We start from the raw sequence: 23,212 nt of genomic DNA, 5'->3' as shown, positions 1-23,212 counted from the left end.
GGGCCTAGTGATAATTCTGGTAGATTATTTGTCTCTCATTACCCATTTTCCCAATTGAGAGTCAAAGAGACAAAGGTGAAATTGCAAGGTGTAAATTGGGATGTTTATCTAGTGAACATTGTACATATAGCATCGGCATTATCTAAATATTCATTTATCTGCATTTTCTCTAATTTTAAGTTGGTTTTAATTACACAGGTAAAACAGTTTGCTGAACAAACATATTTAATTCATACTTTATTTATTTATTTTAAAGTTTATTTTTTGAGAAAGTGTGAGTGGGGGAGTGGCAGAGAGAGAGAGAGAGAAAAAACCCTAGTGGGGGAGGGGCAGAGAGAGAGAATCCCAGTCAAGCTCCAAGCTGGTAGTGTGGGGCTGATGTGGGGCTCAAACTCATGTACTGTGAGATCATGACCTGAGCCTAAGTAGGACGCTTAATCGACTGAGCCACCTAGGCACCCCTACTTTATGTATGTGTGTATGTATGTATGTATGTATTTATTTATTTAATTAAAAAAAAATTTTTTTAATGTTTATTTATTGTTAAGAGACAGAAGTAGAGCATAAGCATGGGAGGGGCAGAGAGAGAGGGAGACACAGAATCCAAAGCAGGCTGCAGGCTCTGAGCTGTCAGTACAGAGCCAGAGGTGGGGCTCAAACTCAACAAACTGCGAGATCATGACCTGAGCTGAAGTCAGACACTTAACCGACTGAGATACCCAGGCGTCCATACTTTATTTATTTTTAATTTACCAAAATATATGAAAATAATTTGATAACTTGCTAATTAGCTTGTTTTCTATCATTGTAACTAATACCTATTTTATTACTACTTTTCAAAAAACTTGATGATTTTATGAGGATGTTTGTTGAAAAATTGGGTAATTAGGTTTTGGTTAGGTTTAAAACTTTTTTTTTTTTTTTTTGCAAGTCACAGAAAATTCCTTAGCTAACTTAAGCAAAGGGAAATGTGTTAGAAGGATGGAAGGAACTTGCAGAGTTAACTGGGGAGGCTTGAGAAACAGATGTGGAAATGTACAGGAACCAAGGGACCATTGCAGTGTCTAGTGGAGGGAGAAAGACCACAAATTAGTAAAGAAGCAAATGGGCATATCATTTAAGATCGTGATAAGGTGCTATAACATTTTATGAAGAAAATAGCCTTCCCCTGGGCATCACCAATACTCTGCTACCTGTTGTCCAGTGTCTGGAAACCACTGTTTTATGTATTTTGAGCAGGAAGATAAATCTAGTCCATGTTACTTCTTCTTAGCCAAATTGGAAGTCCCAAATTCATTTTCTGTTGATACTGAGTAGTTTTATTTGTTCTGCACACCTCACTGAAGCATTTTAAGGATCAAATAAAATAATTTATATGAAAAATATCAAATTACAGTTAAGTACTGTCTATATTTGCAAATAAAGAAGTAGTTCCCTTTTGCAAAATAATTATAAAGGTTTGTTTAGTAGAATCAGTTTTTTTTTTTCAGGAAGTTATGTGTTTTCTTTCTTTTTTTCCTTTTTCTTTTAATGTTTTATTTAAATTTCAGTTAGCCAACATAAAAGCAATATTAGTTTTAGGTGAGCAATATAGTGACTTAATACCTACATACAACACCCTGCGCTTATCACAATCGTAACTCCAATTCCCATCACCCATTCAACCCATCCCCCCACCCATCTCCCTTCTGGCAACCATCAGCCTGTTCTCTATAGTCAAAAGGCGGCTTCATGGTCTGCCTCTCTTTGAAAAAGAATGAAATCTTGCCATTTGCAGAAACGTGAATAGAGCTGAAGGGTATTATGCTGAGCGAGGTAGGTCAGTCAGAGAAAGACAGATACCATGTGACTTCATTCATATGTGGAGTTTGGAAAACAAGGCAAACAATCATAGAAGAAAAAATAGGGGCGCCTGGGTGGCTCGGTCGGTTGAGCGTCCGACTTCGGCTCAGGTCATGATCTCGCGGTCCGTGAGTTCAAGCCCCGCGTCGGGCTCTGTGCTGACAGCTCAGGGCCTGGACCCTGCTAAGGATTCTGTGTCTCCCTCTCTCTGACCCTCCCCCATTCATGCTCTGTCTCTCTCTGTCTCAAAAATAAATAAAAACGTTAAAAAAAATAAAAAATAAATATGGACTCACTTTTCTATGAAAAAGTGTCACTTGAAGGAAGGGGTTGTAATTTTTTTTGGTATTGATTACAGGCTTCGTGCACAGGATTTCTATTAAAGGGCATATCATTCTTTTTTTACCATGGCACGTGGTAAAATTAAATAGTTGTCTATCTCCTTCAGCCATTCCAGACCAGTGTAGTCCTCTACCATGCAATGAAGATGGATATATGAGCTGCAAAGATGGCCAAGCTACATTCACTTGCGTTTGTAAATCAGGTTGGCAAGGAGACAAGTGTGAACATGGTACGTATGGTAAACCCGCCTGGCTCGTCCGGATTGACCTCCTGGGAAGTTCTCCAAAGGCTTTATCTCTTTGAAAACAATCCGTTCTTCCCTTCTTAGATAAAAATGAATGCAAAGATCCCTCAAATGTGAATGGCGGTTGCAGTCAGATATGTGATAATACACCTGGAAGTTACCACTGTTCCTGTAAAAGTGGTTTTGTTATGCTTTCAAATAAGAAGGACTGTAAAGGTAAGTGTGAGAGCAAAGTTCCGCTACAGGAATTTCCCCCCGAAAATGCTTGGAACTGTCTGGTTCTAAGTGCTTCTAATATATATACGTTATTATCCACCTTGAAGCCTTATGATACTAGGGGACTGCCTTTTAGGTTAATGTTTATACTCATATTTTGTTATTTATAGAATTTTTCAGTGTTTTCTTATTGTATTTTATTACTGAGTATTTTATTGTTTTCTTACTGTGTGTATGTGTGTGTGTGTGTGTGCCTGTGCACGTTTGAATAAAGAATTTCATCAAATGGTGATAACGTGAAGTCTCAGTGCAAATCCTTGCTTACTAGAGTCTTTGCAAAACCATTGTTGGTATCTTTTGTCAGACACTATAATATTATGCCCTTTATTCCAATAAGGTAAACATCTATACAAAGTATACACCATCTATACAAAGTAGTGCACCATAATCCAATCCTTCATAACCTCTTCCACTGTAGGTCGTATTTCCTTGTTAGAAATACCTTTTGCATATCCAGTATAAACCTTTCCTCTTGCACCTTATCTCCTGTTGCAGTTTTGGGAAAGATGAAGAACTTGTTTTCTTTCTCTTTATACATTTAAGATCTCATCTTTGGTCATAACAATTTTTTTCCTTCAGATTAAAAAAAATTCCTGTCAGGTTATTTCAGTAAGTCATTTTACTAGTGTATTTCTTTTGTTTTTCTTTGTCTTTATGTTTCCCTTCAATTTTTACTTTTTCTTTCTGCCTGTTGTCCTTTCTATTTGACTCCTTTATCTGCCATAGGTAAATATTCAAATATTTATGCTAGGTGTGTGGATGACTAAAAATGAAATCTCCCAGTCTGGAGTTAAATTTTGCCTTTAGAAATTGGGAGCAATTTTCCCTTTCCTTCCTTCCTCCCTCCCATGCCTCCTTCCTTCCCTCCTTCCTTCCTTCCATTCTTCCTTCCATTTTTCCTTCCTTCCTTCCTTCCTTCCTTCCTTCCTTCCTTCCTTCCTTCCTTCCTTCCTTCTTCCTTCCTCCTTCCTCCTATTCCTCTTCTTTTTGCTGTGAGGTTGAAAATTTAGTAAGTTAAAACATAAAGTATCCTTGTTCAACTTTATTCATATCTGCTTTGGGAAATCCCCAGATTGAATTCCTATTCAAGAGATGATCTGTCCCTCATCGTACTATAATGTTTAGTATAATTTACTATATTATTTAAAGTGCAGTTAAATGACTCTAAAGTGAACTGCATTCATTAACAATTATTCCTGAACCATTGTCCCAATTTGTGACTATACATCTTTCTCATCTGCCTATTTGAAGGTCTGTTTGAGGTTAGAAATTTAGAATACCAGTATTCTTAGGACACATTATAGAAAGCCATCATAATGCAGGAACCATATGCATTCTATAAGCAAATAATACCCATTTATACTTCTGCATCTTAGTACTTGAATGGTCTGTTCTTCTAAAGAAGTTGTAACTTATATTTTTAATTAAAAGGTATTTAATTCTTATCCATTGAGTTAATACACATGTATACAAATTATTACAAGAAGTTCTCACACACAGAATGTCCCAGATGACCAGAACATGTGTTCTGGTATACTTCATTTACGCAGTCTTTTTTTCAAATATTTTTTTCTTATTAATCTGTTTTTTTTAATGTTTGTTTTTTTTGAGAGAGAGAGAGAGAGAGAGAGAGAGAGAGAGACGGAGCATGAGGTGGGAGAGGGATAGAGAGAGAAGTAGGCACAGAATCCAAAGCAGGCTCCAAGCACAGAGTCTGATGCGGGGCTCGAACCCCCGGACCGTAAGATCATGACCTGAGCTGAAGTCTGATGCTTAACTGACTGATCCAACCAGGCATCCTGATTTACAGTCTTTATCTGTAAACTAGGTGATAGAAGAATATGTGTATAGCTATTACAATAAGGCCTTTGCCAAGATGTGGATATGCTTGAGATCAAGTTGCCAGTAATTGTCTAAAAATGGAAGAATGAAACTTTTTATCAGACATTAGATGTCAGTGTAGAGTAATAAAATCAACGTACTATAACTTGGACTCATATGACTTAAATAATTCTCTGCAATATGCCTGAAACCAAATAATTTTAGTCATATGTTTTTACTATTTTATTTTTAACGTTTATTTATTTTTGAGAGACAGAGCATGAGCAGGGGAGGGGTAGAGCAGAATGTAAAGCAGGCTCCAGGCTCTGAGCTGTCAGCACAGAGCCCGATGCAGGGTTCGAACTCATAAACCATGAGATTATGACGTGAGCTGAAGTCGGTTGCTCAATCCACTGAGTCACCCAGGCGCCCCTACTTTCATTTAAAAATATGGATTTTATAGCTCTTTTTAAAAAAATGAATATTTTATTTGAGGTAATTGTAGATTCACATACAGTTGCAAGAAATTATAAAAAGAGATCCCATGTACTCTTTGCTGAGTTTCCCTTAATAGTAACATTCTACAAAACTACAGTACAATATCACACCTATGACATTGACATTGATACAGTCATGATACAGAAAAATTCCCTTACCACAGGAATTGATTCAATTATTTCTGTGCATGCTTTTTTTTAGCTAGAGTATTATCTGAAATTTTGGTTATTAGTCTGTGAAAAAATTAAACTCTCAATTTTTTAGAGTAGAAAATATTTTTCCTATTCTGAACTTGTCTGTCTCCAGAGATTACAGATGAGAAAAGTTCACCAAAATAATTACATCTCCATTGAACTATTTCTGTCTCTTGCTTTGTTTTTCTCATAGATGTTTTTATCTAGTGACTAGCTGCAATCAATACTTTATTTCCTACTCTACCATGTAATATAATAAATGTGTCTGAAATTTCTGGATATTAATTTAGCACTAAAGTTTGTATTGGGATTTTATAAATACTTTGAGACCTTACTCAATTCCATTTTAAATTTGAATCACTCTTGAATACTTTAGCCAGCAATAATAGTATGCAGATTTAGCTAGTGTATATTTCCAAAGGAAAAAGTGACTGATGAGCCACCTCTTTTTTATTTTTTATGATTGTGATAATACAGAGTGAATCTACTTTTAAGAACATACTTCAAAAACATGCATTTAGGGGTATATATTAAGAATATGGTGAATCTTTTCTCCCATTTATTCATGTAATGTAACCTGGTAGATAAGAAAATAACTACAGCCCTCTCCTTTTACATAACTATAAAGAACATAGCAAACATCAAATTCCCTGTATGTGTGTATGAAGAAATCATATTTAGTAAACTAAAACATGGTGACAGATTTAAAATTTTGTTATTCCCAGGCCACTCTCTTTTCTCATTATATATATTAAACTAGATCCAGGAAACACAAATCAAGCATTCTTTGCTAGTATTCTCTGGTATGGGAAAAAATATTTTTTTTTAATCTGTTGGTTTCATTTATAGATGTGGATGAATGCTCAATGAAGCCAGACATTTGTGGCACAGCTGTGTGCAAGAACATTCCAGGAGACTTTGAATGTGAATGTGCTGAAGGCTACAGATATAACCCCACATTAAAGTTTTGTGAAGGTAGAGTTGTGGTGGTTATCATTGTTGATGGCACAGAGGGTGGGTTTGAGTCCTGCTTTCCTATTAGAAACACTGGTTCTGCTTGGAATTAGCAATCAGATGTTCTACGATGGCAAGCTCCGTGATGTAGCTTGGTCGGTTTGGGGGTCATTGGCTTCCTTCAAGAATAACAGTATGTAAGACACATGGTCTTTAGGTCTGGGGTTGTGCAGTCTGTTTGCCCTCAAAGCTGTGTATGAATTGGAGATCTTCTGTGGATGATAAAAATACATTCACATCATTTAAATAATATTCAAAGACGAAAAGCATTTCAACCTGGAAGGAAAAACATAAGCAAATGAAAGATAAGTTGAAAAATCACACAGGTGTTACATGGATGGTTAGAAACCTTCAGGTGTATGCCAAGCTTTTGGATGATTTTCTGTGCGTGTATTATTATGTCATTTATTCTCAAATAGGAAATGACGTAGTTCTGTGATAATTAAATACGTGTAAAAGAAAAATCTCATCATAAGTAAATGATAACTGAGCTCTAGAAATTTGAGAAGTATTGATTAGTACTGTCAGGACCTGCGCATTTGGGAGAGCCCTTTGGACTCATTACTTCATTTGGCTGAAGGCGCACTGCCAGGTGCGCCCCAGAGGCTTAGATGTTTGGGGGATTTTTTTTTTTATTATGGATATATGCAAATAGACTCATATCCTCCTTTAAATTTTGTAAAATTTCAAAATAAACTTAATATCATAATTAAAACTAATCAAATCAATAGTGATTTTTCATAGTGGAGACATATATACATATATATATGCATGTATATATATATGCATATATATATGTATATATGTCTCCACTATGAAAAATGTATATATATATATGTATATATGATATAAGATACCCTTTTAACCATTTTTAAGGGTACAATTCAGTGGCATTAATTGCTTCCACATGGTTATGGAGCCATCAAGGCTATCTGTTTCCAAAACTTTTCATCATCCCAAACAGAACTCTGTAACCATTAAGCAATAAGTTTCCCCTCCTTCCTCTCCTAAACTCTAATCTACCTTTTGTCTCTATCTACTTTTTTGGGAGATAACCTTTAATCTAATTCCTCTCTATATTAATTTGCCTAAGTCAATAGTAATTCCAGAATAGGTTTTTTTTCTGTGCTTCTCTTGATATTTTGATGTTTTACCTCCCATACACTCATCAAAAATTATACCCTCCACATACCATCTCTATTCTCCCACGACTCCAGACAGAAATTACTGTGGTAATATTCAGATTTATTATTAGCCAACTTCATTGTGTATACTGTAGTTTTATTCAAGAATGACAGACTTTTTTTAAAAAAAAAAGATGCATGTGTGGTACCTATGTACAATATTCAAAGTACTTTATATGTCATTTATTTTTTTTTGTAAATCGTTTATTACTTTGGATTTGGCAATAGGTTCTTTTTTTTTTAATGTTTATTTATTTTTGAGAGAGAGAGAGAGAGAGAGAGAGCACAAGCAGGGAAGGGGCAGAGAGGGAGAGAGGGAGACACAAAATCCGAAGCAGGCTTCAGGCTCTGAGCTGTCAGCCTGAACCGTGAGATAATGACCTGAGCTGAAGTCAGATGCGTAGCTGACTGAGATACCCAGGCACACTGAATTATATGCCAATTAATTTTAATGCTAAGGGATCACTAATTTTGGAGTTGTATGTTGAGGCATTTTATGGGGGAATTTATATGCCATGAATATATGCGTTTATGTACTTGGGAACTTTCAAAGATTGCAGGGTTCATTCATTGAAAATAGCAAGGATCCTATGTAGCTCTGAAGTGGACTTTAGATGAAGCATATCATTACAACTTTCCAAGAATGACTTTCTCAAAATATGGAGTGAGGACAGGGCCATATCAAAGATTTCACGGTATGGGAGATTATAGTACCGTGAGGTGTGTTTTTCTTTTTTAATTGGTAAGAAATAAAGATATAACCTTAAATATATTGCCACCATTAATCACTGCATTATGGGAAGTCAAATGATCTCGATATTATTTAATACCCGATTACATTAACCTTCAGTTAAAAGGGATCTTTTCCCCCTTCCCCTCTCTTCACTACCTGCTCCTCCTCCCCTTCCTCTCTTCTCCCTTCCTTACCCTTCCCTTTCTTTTCTTTCAAGAAAAGAATGGTGAAGCAGTCTTAATGGAATTTATTTAGTAAGAAATGATAGTTATCCTGAGACTCTTAGTCTTTTTTCCCTCAAATTCAAAAATTGGAAAATTAGTGTAGTTGTTATATTTTTACTAATTATTTATTGCTGAAAGTTATACATTACATTTGTTGCTTTAGGTGTATAAATAGATAGGCATTACGCTTGTAACTCATTTAAATTTCTGCCAAGTGTTGAAATGTGATTTCATGTCACAGAGATTCCTTTCACTAAAGAATCTATTATCACTGATTATCTTACACTAAAATCAGAATACTCCTCTTGGATTGAACATGTAGAAGATATTAAGATTTATGTTCTCTTTTACCCCAGATGTGGATGAATGCTCTGAGAACATGTGTGCTCAACTTTGTGTCAATTACCCTGGAGGTTACTCTTGTTATTGTGATGGGAAAAAAGGATTCAAACTTGCCCAAGATCACAAGAGTTGTGAGGTAACATTTTGCAACGTTAAACTTCCCGTCTCTTTTCTAAAATGAGAGAACTGGGTACTTATTTCCATGTAGCTGAGGTAAGTCGGGGAAATACAGATATTCTATAATAATTGCTAGAGATCTAGCAGGCTCAGAGTCACAGCCTATTTACTAATTTTGGTCATGTAAGCCATAAATATTGGGGATAATTAGTGACTAGGTTTGAAAAAGGCTGCAAGGTCATAGTTCAGAGAGCACTCATCTGTATAGCCTATACGTTTACAAAATCCAATGTGTATGTTTATTTAAAAAATTAAGACAAGCTGAGGTTCATACTTCTCTTTGTGAGGAAAAAAATCTTATGTAGAAACTTAGCGGAAACATTTTCCTACATATACTTTATCCCACTCTTGACGAGTCTGATCACATTTTGTCATGTTGGTACTTGCAAGAGGGCTCATAAAATCTCAGGTGGAAATAACTGTCAGGATAGGATTCAGTGAGGTTTAAGTACATCAAAATTCAGAGAGGTTGATTTTGTTAATCTGTATGTCTCAAACTTGCTTTTAGTTACTTGGATTTAATTCATTATTGATCCAGGAATTGAATGTTGGGGGTAGCTTTTCCTTCACTGAAATAAATAGGTCAACATCTGAAGCTTTTCTCCCCCTAACTAAGGATCATGTGTTAGTGATTCTTGGTCCAACTCCGGCATTTCTTTTCATAAGTGAAGGTAAAATGTTATATGATCATGAAGCAGACAGTAAGAAAAAAAAACAAAAAGCAAAAAAACAAAAAACCCCACCTCAATAATGATTTAATCATGTATATACACAAACCTCTGTATCTGTTACCAAGATAAAACTGTCTATGTCCAAGAATGAAACATTCAATATATGCTACCTCCTTGGTAAAGACAGGGAAGGTGAGATTATACTATATCTATGTAGTAACTTTGATTTTATTGAATGGAATTCCATGCCGCTGAATGTCTATTTTGTAATTTAACCTTTTATTATTTTAGTATTCATAGTAGTTACACATCACCATCTTCCTTAGAATAGGTTTGTTAAAGTTCTAAGAGGAGATGAGATGTTGTTTCCGTGCCGTGTGCACAGTTCCCCCAGAACATCCCTGTATGTATGCCTGAAAACTTACCCCTAAAAATCTTTCCATTCTATTCTTTTTTTTATTTTTTGCATGTTTATTTATTTTTGAGAGACCGAGAGAGACAGAGCATGAGGGGGAGAGGAGCAGAGAGAGAGGGTGACACAGAATCTGAAGCAGGCTCCAGGCTCTGAGCTGTCAGGAAGGGGGCTGATGCAGGGGTCCAACTCACAAGCTGTGAGATCGTGACCTGAGCTGAAGTTGGACGCTTAACCAGTTGAGCCACCCAGGCACCCCAAAATCTTTCCATTTTAATGTTTGGTGTTACTCTTAGGAAAAAAATACTTGATATTAAATTTAATGACTCTGAATCACTTTTTTGTAAATTCCTTGGAGACTAACACAATCTATTTGCTTGTATTTATCCTATCTAGGTTTTCTAGGCATTCTCTTTGATGCTGTCAGGCTGAGTCCAAGAACCTGGGTTGAGGTGGGGCGGGGTGTCCCCACGGGATGATCCAAGAGGTCCCTTGGCTTTGCAAAGTGTAGAAATCAAATGCAAACTGGAGAAAGTGAAAGCAGAGTTTATTGAATAGCATGAATAACAGAGTATAGCAGACAGAGTGTCTGGGGGACACAGAAAGGAAAAGAGAATGAGTCTCTTCGTTGTTTAGGGTTAGGGGTTTATATTGGAAAGGGTCCAGGATACATGTTCCTTCAGGAATCTAGGTAGGGTCCAATCAAAGGCAAGTGGTGGTGGATAATAGTTGTTATTTTATAATCATAGAAGGTAGGGGGTGTTGATGCCAGCATCAGCTGGGGTTTATTCGAGGCTAATGTCCTGCAACATGTTTGGGATCTGGTTCTTCTTAGATGTTATCAGGTGTTTGGGGGCCCTAGGACAAAACTCAGAAAATGATCAACTTTCTTGTTTCCCCCCTGGAGTGGGAATATGGCTTCTTTGGTTTCTATATAGACTCAAAGTGAAATAGAGAACATGAGTAAATAGGGCCTGGCAAGAAGACAGCAGAAATGGAGCCTTTCTAAAATGGATTTCCTTCAACTTCCCTACTTCAGCTTCACTGTCTAGATAGTATATTTTTGCTCAGAAAATTTTTTCTTAATAAATGAATGAGTGTATGAGATGCTACTTATTGGTATATTAATTCTTCCATGATTTCTGACTCCAGTTTTTTTTTTTTCTTCCGATGTAATTCTTTGAAAGCATCAGAACTGCAGTTAGTTAAGGGGATACATGTTGTTACTGGAAGGAAAAGGTTGTGTTTTGGGCTGAGATTTGCAAAGGAAATATTAAGGACAAAAATATAAAGCCACACACATTGAACAAGACTTTAAAACATGTGTTCTGGGAGGTTTTACTTATGGACTATATAAGGAAGTAAAAGCTGTTGCTTTATTACCAAGGGTGTTCTTTATTTAATGTATCCCAAAGAATACATTTGACAAGATCACTAGGAACCAGAGAAAGAATGTATAACCTGACACAAACAGCAAGCAATAATCTATGCATTTTTTTATGTGCTTTGTTTCCTTTTCTCCAGGCTGTTCCAGTGTGCCTTCCCTTGAACCTTGACAAAAATTATGAATTACTTTACTTAGCAGAGCAGTTCATAGGGGTGGTTTTATATTTAAAATTTCGTTTGCCGGAAATCACCAGGTGAGGTACTAATGTCAGTGATGATCTCTAGAGGTAAGCAGGTAAGGACAGAAGAAAAGTGACCAAAAAGGTTTGAAATGTATGAAATTGCACTCCCAATTAGATAATTTAGATATATTATCAATCAGATAATTTAGGGAACCCTAACATTAATTCACCCCTTCACACATGTAATTTTCATGCTAAAATCATTTGGGTCATTCTAGGCTGACCTTCCCCAATGATCATTGTACCTTAATCCATCCTTCTTCCATTTCTAGTGAATACAGATTTACTAAGAAGTTGGGAAAGTAAATTTAATATATTTGTCAAATTTTCATTCTTCTTTATACATGTTATAAAAGCTAAGTAAAAAGAAAATGCTGGAAGTATTGCTTTCAGAATATAGCTGTATTCATAATTACTAAGGAAAATTCATAAGATTGTGTAAGTGGTATTTTAAAGAAACACATCACATGATTTTAGTTGATTGAGTAGCTTATCTGCTATTCCTGTAGTTAGGTTGTGTCTAGGGAAAGAATAGTTGTTGATGATTTAGAGTCATGATTCTCCTTTAATTATCAAATTTTCTAAGAGTCATATATGATTGAAACTAGAAAAAAGGAAATTAGAATTTTGTTGTAATAATAGAAAGGGAATGTATTTAAGACTGATTACAGAATCCATATTTTAAAATATTTTAATTAGATAAGCATGCATATGTACAATTTAATTCATTAGATACATGAATGATTATTCATTAAATAATTCACCTAAATTCATAGAAATTGTATCCTTAAGGAACATTATTCTAAAATTCACTAATGCAATTGTGCTCCTTCAACACTCTTTTATCTACCAAGACTTGGTTTTCCCCTTTAATATCTCAGAGCAAATAATGTCATCTAGTGACATAGACTGGAGACAACATTTCCTTGCTAAGATAATAATGAGAATGAGAGAGAAAAAGGTTAATTATTGCATACCTTTAGTCACTATCAGGAGGATTCATTTCTGACAATTCACAATAGCTTGGGCTGTAACACGGAATAACATAAGCCAAATTATTATTTTTTCCAGTATTTATTTGTCCTTTATTTATATAGTTTAAACTTTTTTATTGAAGTTTAATATGTATGTGTGTATAGAAATAAACACGTATCTTAAATATACAACTTGATGAACTGTTTATAAACTGCCACCTGGTAACCAACACAAAGAATAACTAGTGCTTTGTTGTGGCTTTTTTCCTTTTTTTTTTTTTTTTTTTTTTTGCAAATTCCTTCAGCTCAGTCTCCAATGATCAAATACTTATCCCACCCTAAAGTTAACAAATTCACTCTTCTTTTTCATTCTACAAAACTTCAGAGAAAGAATGAATTGTTCCCCGGGGTATGCTGATGTATTCCAGACAGAAAGAATGTAGAACACAACTCTTTGTGTTACTGGTGTAGCATGATTTTGCAAAGAGAAGGAAATTATCTCCCTAAGAGGATCAACTTCTGGAAGATCCTGAGCATACGCAGATTTGGGTTTTGACAAGATAATACCTGCTTCACATCAGCAAAATGTGATGATTATGAAAGAGAATAGAGGTCCTTATCCTAAGCAAAAGTAAATAAACAAAATAATCTTAGTTCAGTAAATCCCTACTACATTGTTATCTGTCCAACATACTTCCCTCCACATAACCTCTTTAAAATATTTCTTTGGAATTCTAAAGATTAAAACATTTATTTCATCAGCCTTTCTTTGTTCTATTTGAAGTTAAGTCTGTTCCCCATTGCATATAGTGCCTCTATGGGGATTCTTTCTTGCCTTTCTTGCAAATTATCTGAAGTCCTGACTTTTTTTTTTAACTTAAATCACCTTTATTTTAATTTAATTCAAGTGACTAACAGTTATACAACTATTTTTTTCTATTCCCTGTTTGTCTTTTTTCAATCATTTTGATTTGATGGTTTCTTGGAAATGTTAATGCTAATTTTCATTACAGTGTCATAGGGCACTAATCAATACATGTTATTTTTTCTTAAAATTTATTTATTTATTTTGAGAGAGAGAGAGGGAGAGGGAAAGCATGGGAGGGGCAAGGAAAGAGGGGGAGAGAAAGAATCCCAATCAGGCTCTGCACTGTCAGCGTGGAGCCCGATATGGGGCTCAAACTCACAAAATGTGAGATTATGACCTGAACCAAAATCAAGAGTCGGACGCTTAATTGACTGAGCTGCCCAGGGGCCCGGATACATGTTAGTTTTTAACCCAGCATTTCTAAGATATTTCCTCCCCTGTAATAGCTACATATATACTCAGTGTCTTAATAGCAACAGACATTACCCAAACTCAGGTACCCCCAAACATATGACTAGACTATATCTTTTCAGGTCTCCTTCCATGTGCTCTAGTGTAGTGATTTATACAATTAAAGCTTTGGAGAACGTTTTTAAATCAAGCTAACAGATCTATCTTAGAGTTTTTTACTTTACTTTTCTTACCGCACACAAAGACTTAATTATGTTTGCAGTCATCCAGATGCTGTTTTGTATATCTCTGTGAGTGATTCCTTCCTGACATATATGAAGTCACAGGGAAAACAGGCCTTTTGATGTATAAACCAATCATGAGATGGTAACATCTTTTACTAATCAAGGATACAGCCAAAAAAAAAAAAAAAAAAAAAAAGGAATCTTAACATCAGATTATATAGTGTATAAAAAGCTCCAGGAGAGATACAATATATCTAATATTTTGTACATATGTATGAATTCCAGCATTTACAAGAGTACCTTCAAAACAAATGCCAAAAAAAGATGAAAAAGTACCAAAGCATCTGTTCACTGGAGAAAAAGTCTCCAAGAATACGAAAGAAAATATAATACCTTGATTTTGAGCATACACAGAGCCAGAGATAACACATGAACAGTCTAATCATGCTCTACTTTTTTACTAATTCCAGGAAAGAAAGAAATACTTGACTCTTTCAACATATTACTGTTTCTAGTATAAGAGAAAAAGAATAATGCATTAAGCATTCCCTATTTCTCTATTAAGGCTCTCTCTTTGCCCATTGTATAGATTTTCAGCTGAATTTGATTTCCGGACCTATGATTCAGAAGGTGTTATCCTGTACGCAGAATCTCTTGACCACTCATGTTGGTTCCTGATTGCTCTTCGTGATGGAAAGATTGAAATTCAGTTTAAGAATGAATATGCAACCAAAATCACAACTGGAGGCAAAGTTATTAATAATGGTTTATGGAATACGGTATGTTTTATAGATTTTAGAAAGAATATCTCTACTTTAACACAGTTTAACATCATTAATAATTTATTTCTATGGTGATACCAAATCAAAATGGAGTTGGATTTATTTGATGTTATATGAAGTATACTACATACGCTGTAAATCCTTGAAATAGTCTGAGAAATGATAATGTCACAGAATATATTTAGGATTTTTGTAACATTGTTTTCAGTTATTTGCTTAAACTACTCTATAACTTTTTACCTTTTTTAATGACTTATTGATGTCTCTCCTATAGGTTATTAGCGGGCATAACAGTTTATGCAAAGATACTACTGATCAAGGACAAAAATACTGAATAGCCACCAATATTTTTTAAATGAAAGAGAAATGCAATAGTAACATAGAAATACACATCGAAAGACTAGTACATATAGTAATTAATTCAATTTCAAATATTAGCATATAGATAAGGAACCAATTTGTATAGAGAGTATATACCAGCCAGTACCAATTACAGTGCTCTTTTAGATAATCACTAAAAGTGAGCCTAAAATGGAAGTTTTCGTGAAGGGAATACTTTCATCTATAATGGGGAGAACTCTTTTCTGCAAGAGTCATTGCTGTTTTCAGCAGGTTCTAACTGAGAAATCAGCTTCACCTTAGAACGTGGTACCCAAAAGAGACACTTTATATGCCTGTGGGATCTGGCAAGAGGTCTATATTGAAAAGACATGTGACATCATCACTACATTATTTCATTTCTTTATTTACCCACTCGTGCACTCAAATATTAACTAAGCCTTTAGTGAGCACTTCTAAAATGTTAAGTGCCTGGGGCTCCTGGGTGGCTCAGTCGGTTAAGCATCTGACTCTTGATTTTGGTTCAGGTCATTGATCTCACGGTTTGTGAGTTCCACCCTGCATCCGGCCCTGTGCTGTTGGTGCGGGGTCGGCTTGGGATTCTCTCTCTCTCCCTCCCTGGCCCTCCGCCACTCATGTTCACATGTGCTGTCTGTCTCTTTCTCTCTCAAAATAAATCAACTTAAAACAAAGAATTGATGAAAATGCTAAGTTCCTGAGTTCAAGGCACTAGAGCTATGGCAAGAGATTTTCCTTGCTCTTGAGCTTACTTGGCACCTCACAATTTAACAGGTGATGCCTTATGAACTAATACAATATAATGTGAAATCATTACAGTACAGGTAGCAAATAAGGTACAGTTGCGCACAGATATGGTTTACCAAAAATGGGGCTATCTGTCCTTTGATAGCCATAGATTTGGGGCTCTGGACTCTTAAATACACTTTTTTTAAGTGTATTTATTTTATTTTGAGGGAGACAGGGACAGCGGGTAGTCAGGGAGGGGTAGAGAGAGAGTAAGAGAGAATCCCAAGCAGGCTCTACACTGTCAGTGGAGAGCCTGATGTGGGGCTCAAACCCAACAACCGTGAGATCACGACTTGAGCCAAAACAAAGAGTTGGATGCTTAACCAACTGAGCCGCCCAGGTGCCCCGGGGCTCTTGACTCTTGACCAAACAGTGTCTGCGCATGATCAGATGCAACTGTCAGAGAAATCACTAAAATTTTCTGGCTTCTCCAAATGCTCTCATTAGCGTAGCTTTGCCGCTACATCTTTCCTACTGCATCTATACGTAGAATACTTGGCTCATACAGCTATTCCTCCACTGTCCTAGAGAATACATTTTTAAGTTTTTTAAAAAAAGTATTTAATGTTTATTTTTGCGAGAGAGACAGAGCGCACGCGCGCACACACACAAGTGGGGGAGGGGCAGAGACAGAGAGGGAGACACAGAATCCAAAGCAGGCTCCAGACCCTGAGCTGTCAGTAAAGCCTGACGTGGGGCTCGAATTCACAAACCGTGAGATCATGACCTGAGCCAAAGTTGGACGCTCAACCGACTGAGGCACCCAGGCGTCCCATTTTTTTAAGTTTATTTATTTATTTTGAGATGGCAAGCTTGAGCAGGGGAGGGGCACAGAAAGAGGAAGACAGAAAGGCAAGCATACCCCGCACAGTCAGTGCAGAGCTCGAAGTGGGGGCTTGAACTCATGGACCATGAGATCATGACTTGAGCCAAAGTCGGACACTTAACCGACTGAGCCACCCAGGCACTCCTGAAGAATACATTTTATTGCCTCGTGTCCCCACATCTCCTATCTAAAAATCACTAAAATTACTTTTTCAGCAAAAGAGAGCAAACAGAATTTTTCTGATCAATTGATACAAATTGAAAATGTCAGCTGTTTGGAGGAGAATTTAGATACATTTTAGGTAATATAGAATATATATAAAGAAGGTAAATATTTACCTACAAGGCTAACATCTTGAGTTGCAGATAGTGTTTACTAATGAACTATCCATGAATGATATGTTAGAGGCAGGATTCTGGATTGGATAGAAGGCAGCTAGCTATTCAGTTCCATACATTTTGTCTTCTATATTTATGATTCTTATTAAAAATAAACTATTATTTAATGATATGCCCATATTTTAAATAAAACAAAATTTCCCTTTGTAAATTGAATACAACTTGACATTCGAAATTTAAGAATAATAAGGAAATCAGAGAAAAACTTTAATCTGGTAATAAATTTGATGCTGGCTAGTTTTTAAAAATTCTTAATTTGATATTTTAGGAATTTATGAATTTTCTCCCCCACCATTTAAATAAGATTTCTTTTCTCCCTATCTTTCATTTAAAAAATATTACTTCATGGTATTTTTACCATTTTACAGTTTTGTTGGTTTGTTAATAACTTGTACAGTTTCAGGCAAATTTATGCAGACACGGAAATTATCTCAAATAAATAGATATCTCAAATAAATAGATTAAATTGCTTTAATTGACAAAGTTAAGTTATATTAATCATTAAGCATTAATACTTAAGTTACATTAAGCAAACTGGAGTGTTCACTTAGTACCATTTGCTTCACTAATTTTAAATAATTTTAAAATTTCAAATAAAATACTTTAAACTTTTTTTTAATGTTTATTCATAGTTGAGAGACAGAGACAGAGGTGGGGGCAGAGAGAGAAGGAGACGCAGAATCTGAAGCAGGTTCCAGGCTCCGAGCTGTCAGCACAGAGCCTGATGCGGGGCTCGAACTCACGAACAGTGAGATCATAACCTGAGCCAAAGTCAGATGTTTAACCAACTGAGCCACCCAGGTGCCCCTCAAATAAAATACTTTGAAAATAAGAATTTAAAATGTAGAGCTTAGGATTGTTGTAATTGAGATAAATGGAATGTGGGTAATTGTTAATTAAAATGGTTATAAACCATAGAAATAAATAAGGCTATAAGTCATTACATCTCATATTTAGGTATAATTCCAATATTGGTGGGAAATTTGTACTTTGTACCATATTTTTATTCATTCAAAAAGGTATTTATTGAGTGCTTTATGTGCTGTTCCTTCTTCTAGGTAGTGAGGCTACAATAGTGATTAAAACAAAATCACCACTCTTGTGGAGCTTGCACTCTAGTGGTGAGATGTTAACCACGAATGCATGAACAAAATAGCTACGTCAGATAGTGGTTAGTGCTCAGAGGAAAAGGAAAAGCAAGGCCAGGCAAGAGTCATGATGGTGAGTGTGCATGTGGAATCAGGAAAGCCATCTCCGATGAAATCACATCTGACCGGAGACTTGAGGGCACAAATCATGAGCAATATATGGGGCAAGATGATTCTGTGCCATATGAACAGCAAGTACAGACCATCAGGCAAGCGGATGTGATTGTTGTATTTGAGGAACAACGCAAAGCTCAGCATAGATGCAGTGGAGTAAGGGAGGGAGGGAGGAATAGAAAATGAGGTTAGAAATGTGGTCTGGAATAACACCAGGTAGGGCCATGGGGACTCTATTGAGAAATTAGATTTTATGCTAAGTAGAAAGACCTAAGATGATTTTGAGAAGTGACATGATTTAATTTGCATGTATGTTAAAAGATAATCAATTCTAGGGGCACCTGGGTGGCTCAGTTGATTGGGTTTCGACTCTTGATTTCAGCTGAGATCATGATCTTATGGTCTGTGGAATCGAGCACCATGTCGGGGCTCCACATGCACTGACAGTGTGGAGCCTGCTTGGGATTCTCTGTCTCTCACTCTGTCTCTGCCCCTCTCCCTCTCCCCCCCCCCCCAAAAAAATAAGCAAACACTAAAAAAAAGAAGATAATCCTAATCAGGACATGATGACTTTGTGGAAACTAGATAGTAGAGAGACAGGAATGAGACAGGATATGGGCTTATGAGACCACTGGACCACTGTAGTAACTCAGTGGAGAGAAGATGGCATCTCTGACTAGAGCGTTGATGGTAGGTGGTGAGAAGTGATCAGATTCTGGATATACTTTTGAGCTTCAGCCTTCAATTTAAGGTAGATAAAAAGTTTTGAATATTCAACATAAAGAGGGGTTTAACAGCCATGAGATTGATTATTGTTTATCTGTGGTTCTAAACTGTCTCATCGAGTGCCCATATATTCATAATGCTCCTTTCCTGTCCTATAATGAAATGCATCAATAATGTAAGCTACTTTTGCATATCCCTAGTAGAAACCAATATAATACCCTAATTACCATACAAAGAAATAAAGGGAAGTAATTTATATACATATTTCAGTATATAAGGGCTCAAGTGCAAGCACAGTATTTGTCAAAGCTTGCTCCTATATGTAGAATAATGTGAAAGCTGCAAATGAAGACTCATGCTGGAGTATTGTATTGGCAATTCAAATACTGTAAAGGCATAGATACCATCAGTAAAGGTGATCTTCCAAAATAGTAAGAAACTCCTGGTAAAGATCCACGCAAAACAAACATCAATTTATCCTTGGTTTGCAAGACTGTTGATATTCTTGAAAAATTCAGTGCATGCTGAAATGGTACAAAAAATGTTTTGTGTTCATATATGCCAAACTCAGATAAGCATGAGTACACTCTGCATGAATATCCTGCAGGGATATTCAGAAGGTTTGCAGGATATTGGGCATTTTATTATTTTGCATGACGATCCTCCCTATTACAGGTATCCAGCATCTTGCAATGTCAGCATGCATCCTACTCATTGCAACAGCTAAGTACCCTCCCCACCCCCAAATTTTCCAAATGCCCTAGAGTGGGAGAGTAGAGCCCCCATTTAAAAGTATTTGCATGACTAAGGGGAAAAAGGTCTGAGAACTGAGCTCTGGGGCTTATTGTAGAGGTTGAAAAGAAAAGGAGGAGCCCCCAAAAGAGACAGAGATGGAGTGGTAAGACTTCCAGAAGCAAGCTAGACTGAGGTTCTAGAGGCTAACTTAAATTTCTCCAGAACGGGAGAGTGTGATGCTAAGTGAAATAAGCCATACAGAGAAAGACAGATACCATATGGTTTCAGTCTTACGTGGATCCTGAGAAACTTAACAGAAACCCATGGGGGAGGGGAAGGAAAAAAAAAAGAGGTTAGAGTGGAAGAGAGCCAAAGCATAAGAGACTCTTAAAAACTGAGAACAAACTGAGGGTTGATGGGGGGTGGGAGGTAGGGGAGGGTGGGTGATGGGTATTGAGGAGGGCACCTTTTGGGATAAGCACTGGGTGTTGTATGGAAACCAATTTGACAATAAACTTCATATATTGAAAAAAAAAATTTCTCCAGAAGGGAATAGTCATTTGAGTAAAATGATACTGATTGGCTGCATTGAGGACAGAGCATTGACCAACTTTAAATCTGTAAATGTCACCAAAGTTATTTTACATTAGAGCATAATTTTTCTCTTCCTATAGTGGTGCTTTAACATGCCTACCTTTTCACTTCCATTACTGATGAGTAAAAGAAGAGTTTTCATTTTGAGTGCTAGTGTTTTGCTTGAGGAGATTGGTTCTTCAAGTCGTCTTTTTGGGAGGATTTTTTATTGTTGTTTGCCATCACTTTCAATCTTTTTTAAAAAACCAAACCACTTTCAAAATTGGAAAAACCCAATTTAATTTTATGTATTGTGTTTCCTTATGACCTCAATTACTTTTGAATTTTGAAATAAAATATAATTTGCATGTAATGAACGGAACACTAGAGATACTGATTTCTCATAATTTATATTAAAAATTTATTTCCCTTATTGATTCCATATGTATACTTCCAGACAATTGCAAAATAAGAACACTTAAAAGTTTCCTAAGATTTTGTATAATTACACATTAGGGTTGAAAGATGTATTATAATTGAATGTTTAAATTTAAAAGAATAATATTGATTTTTTTACCTTAAAATATTCATTTACTTTTCAGACAAGAATTATCACTTTAAAACACATTTTTACCACCTTTATAGTAATTAGACATTTCAAATGGGTTTATGACAAATTAATTATTACATTAAAATGATTATTTTGAAAAATTATTTACTGGAATAATACCAGGATTTTTTCAATCTTAGTGTTTCAAATGACATGCAGTGATGTTTGGTTGTTTGATAATTTCTGTATTTTTAATTGTAGGTCTCTGTGGAAGAATTAGAATACAGTATTAGTGTAAAAATAGCTAAAGAAGCCGTAATGAATATAAATAAACCCAGAAGCCTTTTTAAGCCTGCAAATGGATTTCTAGAAACTAAAGTTTATTTTGCAGGATTACCTCGGAAAGGGGAGAATGTACTCATTAAACCGGTAATGATCCAAGCTTCTATCATTTATCATGGATGAATTCCTCTTGTCTGTAATAGATTTGAAGATGTGTTTTTCTTATAGTCAAAGAAGTTATTTTGTTGAACACACCAACTGTGACAACTTGAATTGAACAAGGAAAAATCACATAGTGATCCTTGAAATTGTATTAAGGAAATAAGAAAATGAATGTCGTGTTTTTGAGCCCATATAAATCCCCAGTGTTACCCATGGAGAAGTAGGCCTTTTCAATTCTCAAGCATCAATTCAGTGTCAACATAACTGTCCATATTCAGCTATTGCAGATACAAATACATTTATTTGAGTCCAAAAATACAATATTTTATGGAAGCCAGTCAAAGAATTTTCTTAGGTCTATTTTAGGACTTAAAATTTGGGAGATAGAATAGCGTGTAGGATAGAACTTCTAAAAATCTTAAAAAAAAAATCTTTGCTGGGAGTACAACTTCAGCCTGTCATAAATTGAAGTTATAAATAAAAGATGATTTTCTGCATGTGATGTTTGTCTAATAACCATGGAATAGGTTTTATGAAGGAGACTAATCACTGTCCTTGAAGAGCTTTAAAAATTTCATTTGAAGTCACGGGCCTGCCAATTATACTTGCTGATCTACCTTAAATATTTACTATTTTATATCCATCTTTTACTCATGGCAATTCAGTTACCATAACTTTTGAAAGATTTCTGCAACATGATATAAAACCTGAATTGGTTCACCCATGTCAGAGTCAATATATCTGTTCCTTTGAAATTGAGAAATCAAGACATTTTAAAAGTAAAATAAATTATTCAAAAACTATTGGTAAAATGGCTACTGTGTGTCTCGAGTCTGGATGCTTTTTTGACTGAAGAAAGCAAACACTTTTGTTCCCAAAGACAGTCAGGGTCTGATGGCAAGACAAACCTATATTATAAATGCAACTAAAGAAAGCAGCTTGCAGCCCAGGGCCACAGCTAGTAGCATACACGGAACTTGAGAGCAGAAAAACCATCTCTGGCTGGGAAAGGCCAGTAGGACTTGAGGTGTTAAAAATCATTAGGATCCCAGTGGGGCTCTGTGATGGCATAAACTGAAAAAGACTGTCCATCTGAAGGGTACCTTAAAAAATTAGATAAAATTCGAAACATTTAAAATATTTAAAATGTCGTCAAAGAAAGGGTTTTCCCTCTAAATGAAAACTGCATCTATATTCAGTTAAACCACTCTGAGTCTGACTTGTTTAAGTTGCACTCCTTGACCTATATTTCAATTGGTTAGATTAACCCTCGTCTAGATGGATGTATACGAGGCTGGAATTTGATGAATCAAGGAGCTTCGGGAGTAAAGGAAATTATTCAAGAAAAACAAAATAAGCATTGTCTTGTCACTGTGGAGAAGGGTTCCTACTATCCTGGTTCTGGAGTTGCCCTATTTAGCATAGATTATAGTAAGTGATTTCTCATTTTACTTCTCTTTTCTCATTAATGACTAAATTTATTCATTGACAAACTTCAGTAATTCCTTCAGTAAACATTATGGAGTACTTACTATGTGCCAGGAATGGTGTTAGGCTAATTCTTATTGTTATATATTTTTTAAACTAACTTTTTGAAGTATATTAGGGGGAAAAAGTAGTTGAATATGCTTATGTTATTATTTAAAGATTATTGGCACATAACCCGATCAATTTCAAGTAAATTCGATTAA

General features: G+C 35.7%; 1 protein-coding gene across 5 annotated transcripts in view; it reads left to right on the top strand.

Moving 5' to 3' along the window:
• PROS1 (protein S) overlaps positions 1 to 23,212 on the top strand; it is a 74,292-nt gene that overhangs the window by 39,124 nt on the left and 11,956 nt on the right. For all 5 annotated transcript variants that reach the window (XM_042999112.1, XM_042999113.1, XM_042999110.1 and 2 more), the window contains exons 5-12: positions 2,291 to 2,413; positions 2,513 to 2,644; positions 6,067 to 6,192; positions 8,729 to 8,850; positions 11,499 to 11,614; positions 14,669 to 14,858; positions 21,339 to 21,506; positions 22,784 to 22,952. In XM_042999112.1, coding sequence (XP_042855046.1) covers positions 2,291 to 2,413; positions 2,513 to 2,644; positions 6,067 to 6,192; positions 8,729 to 8,850; positions 11,499 to 11,614; positions 14,669 to 14,858; positions 21,339 to 21,506; positions 22,784 to 22,952 — 1,146 coding nt within the window. The remainder of the gene's footprint in view (positions 1 to 2,290; positions 2,414 to 2,512; positions 2,645 to 6,066; positions 6,193 to 8,728; positions 8,851 to 11,498; positions 11,615 to 14,668; positions 14,859 to 21,338; positions 21,507 to 22,783; positions 22,953 to 23,212) is intronic.

Source organism: Panthera tigris, chromosome C2, assembly GCF_018350195.1.
Source record: "Panthera tigris isolate Pti1 chromosome C2, P.tigris_Pti1_mat1.1, whole genome shotgun sequence".
In the NCBI taxonomy this organism is placed as follows: Eukaryota; Metazoa; Chordata; class Mammalia; order Carnivora; family Felidae; genus Panthera; species Panthera tigris.
Note: the sequence above shows the minus strand (reverse complement) of the source record. Positions and strands in the feature narration are given on the sequence as shown.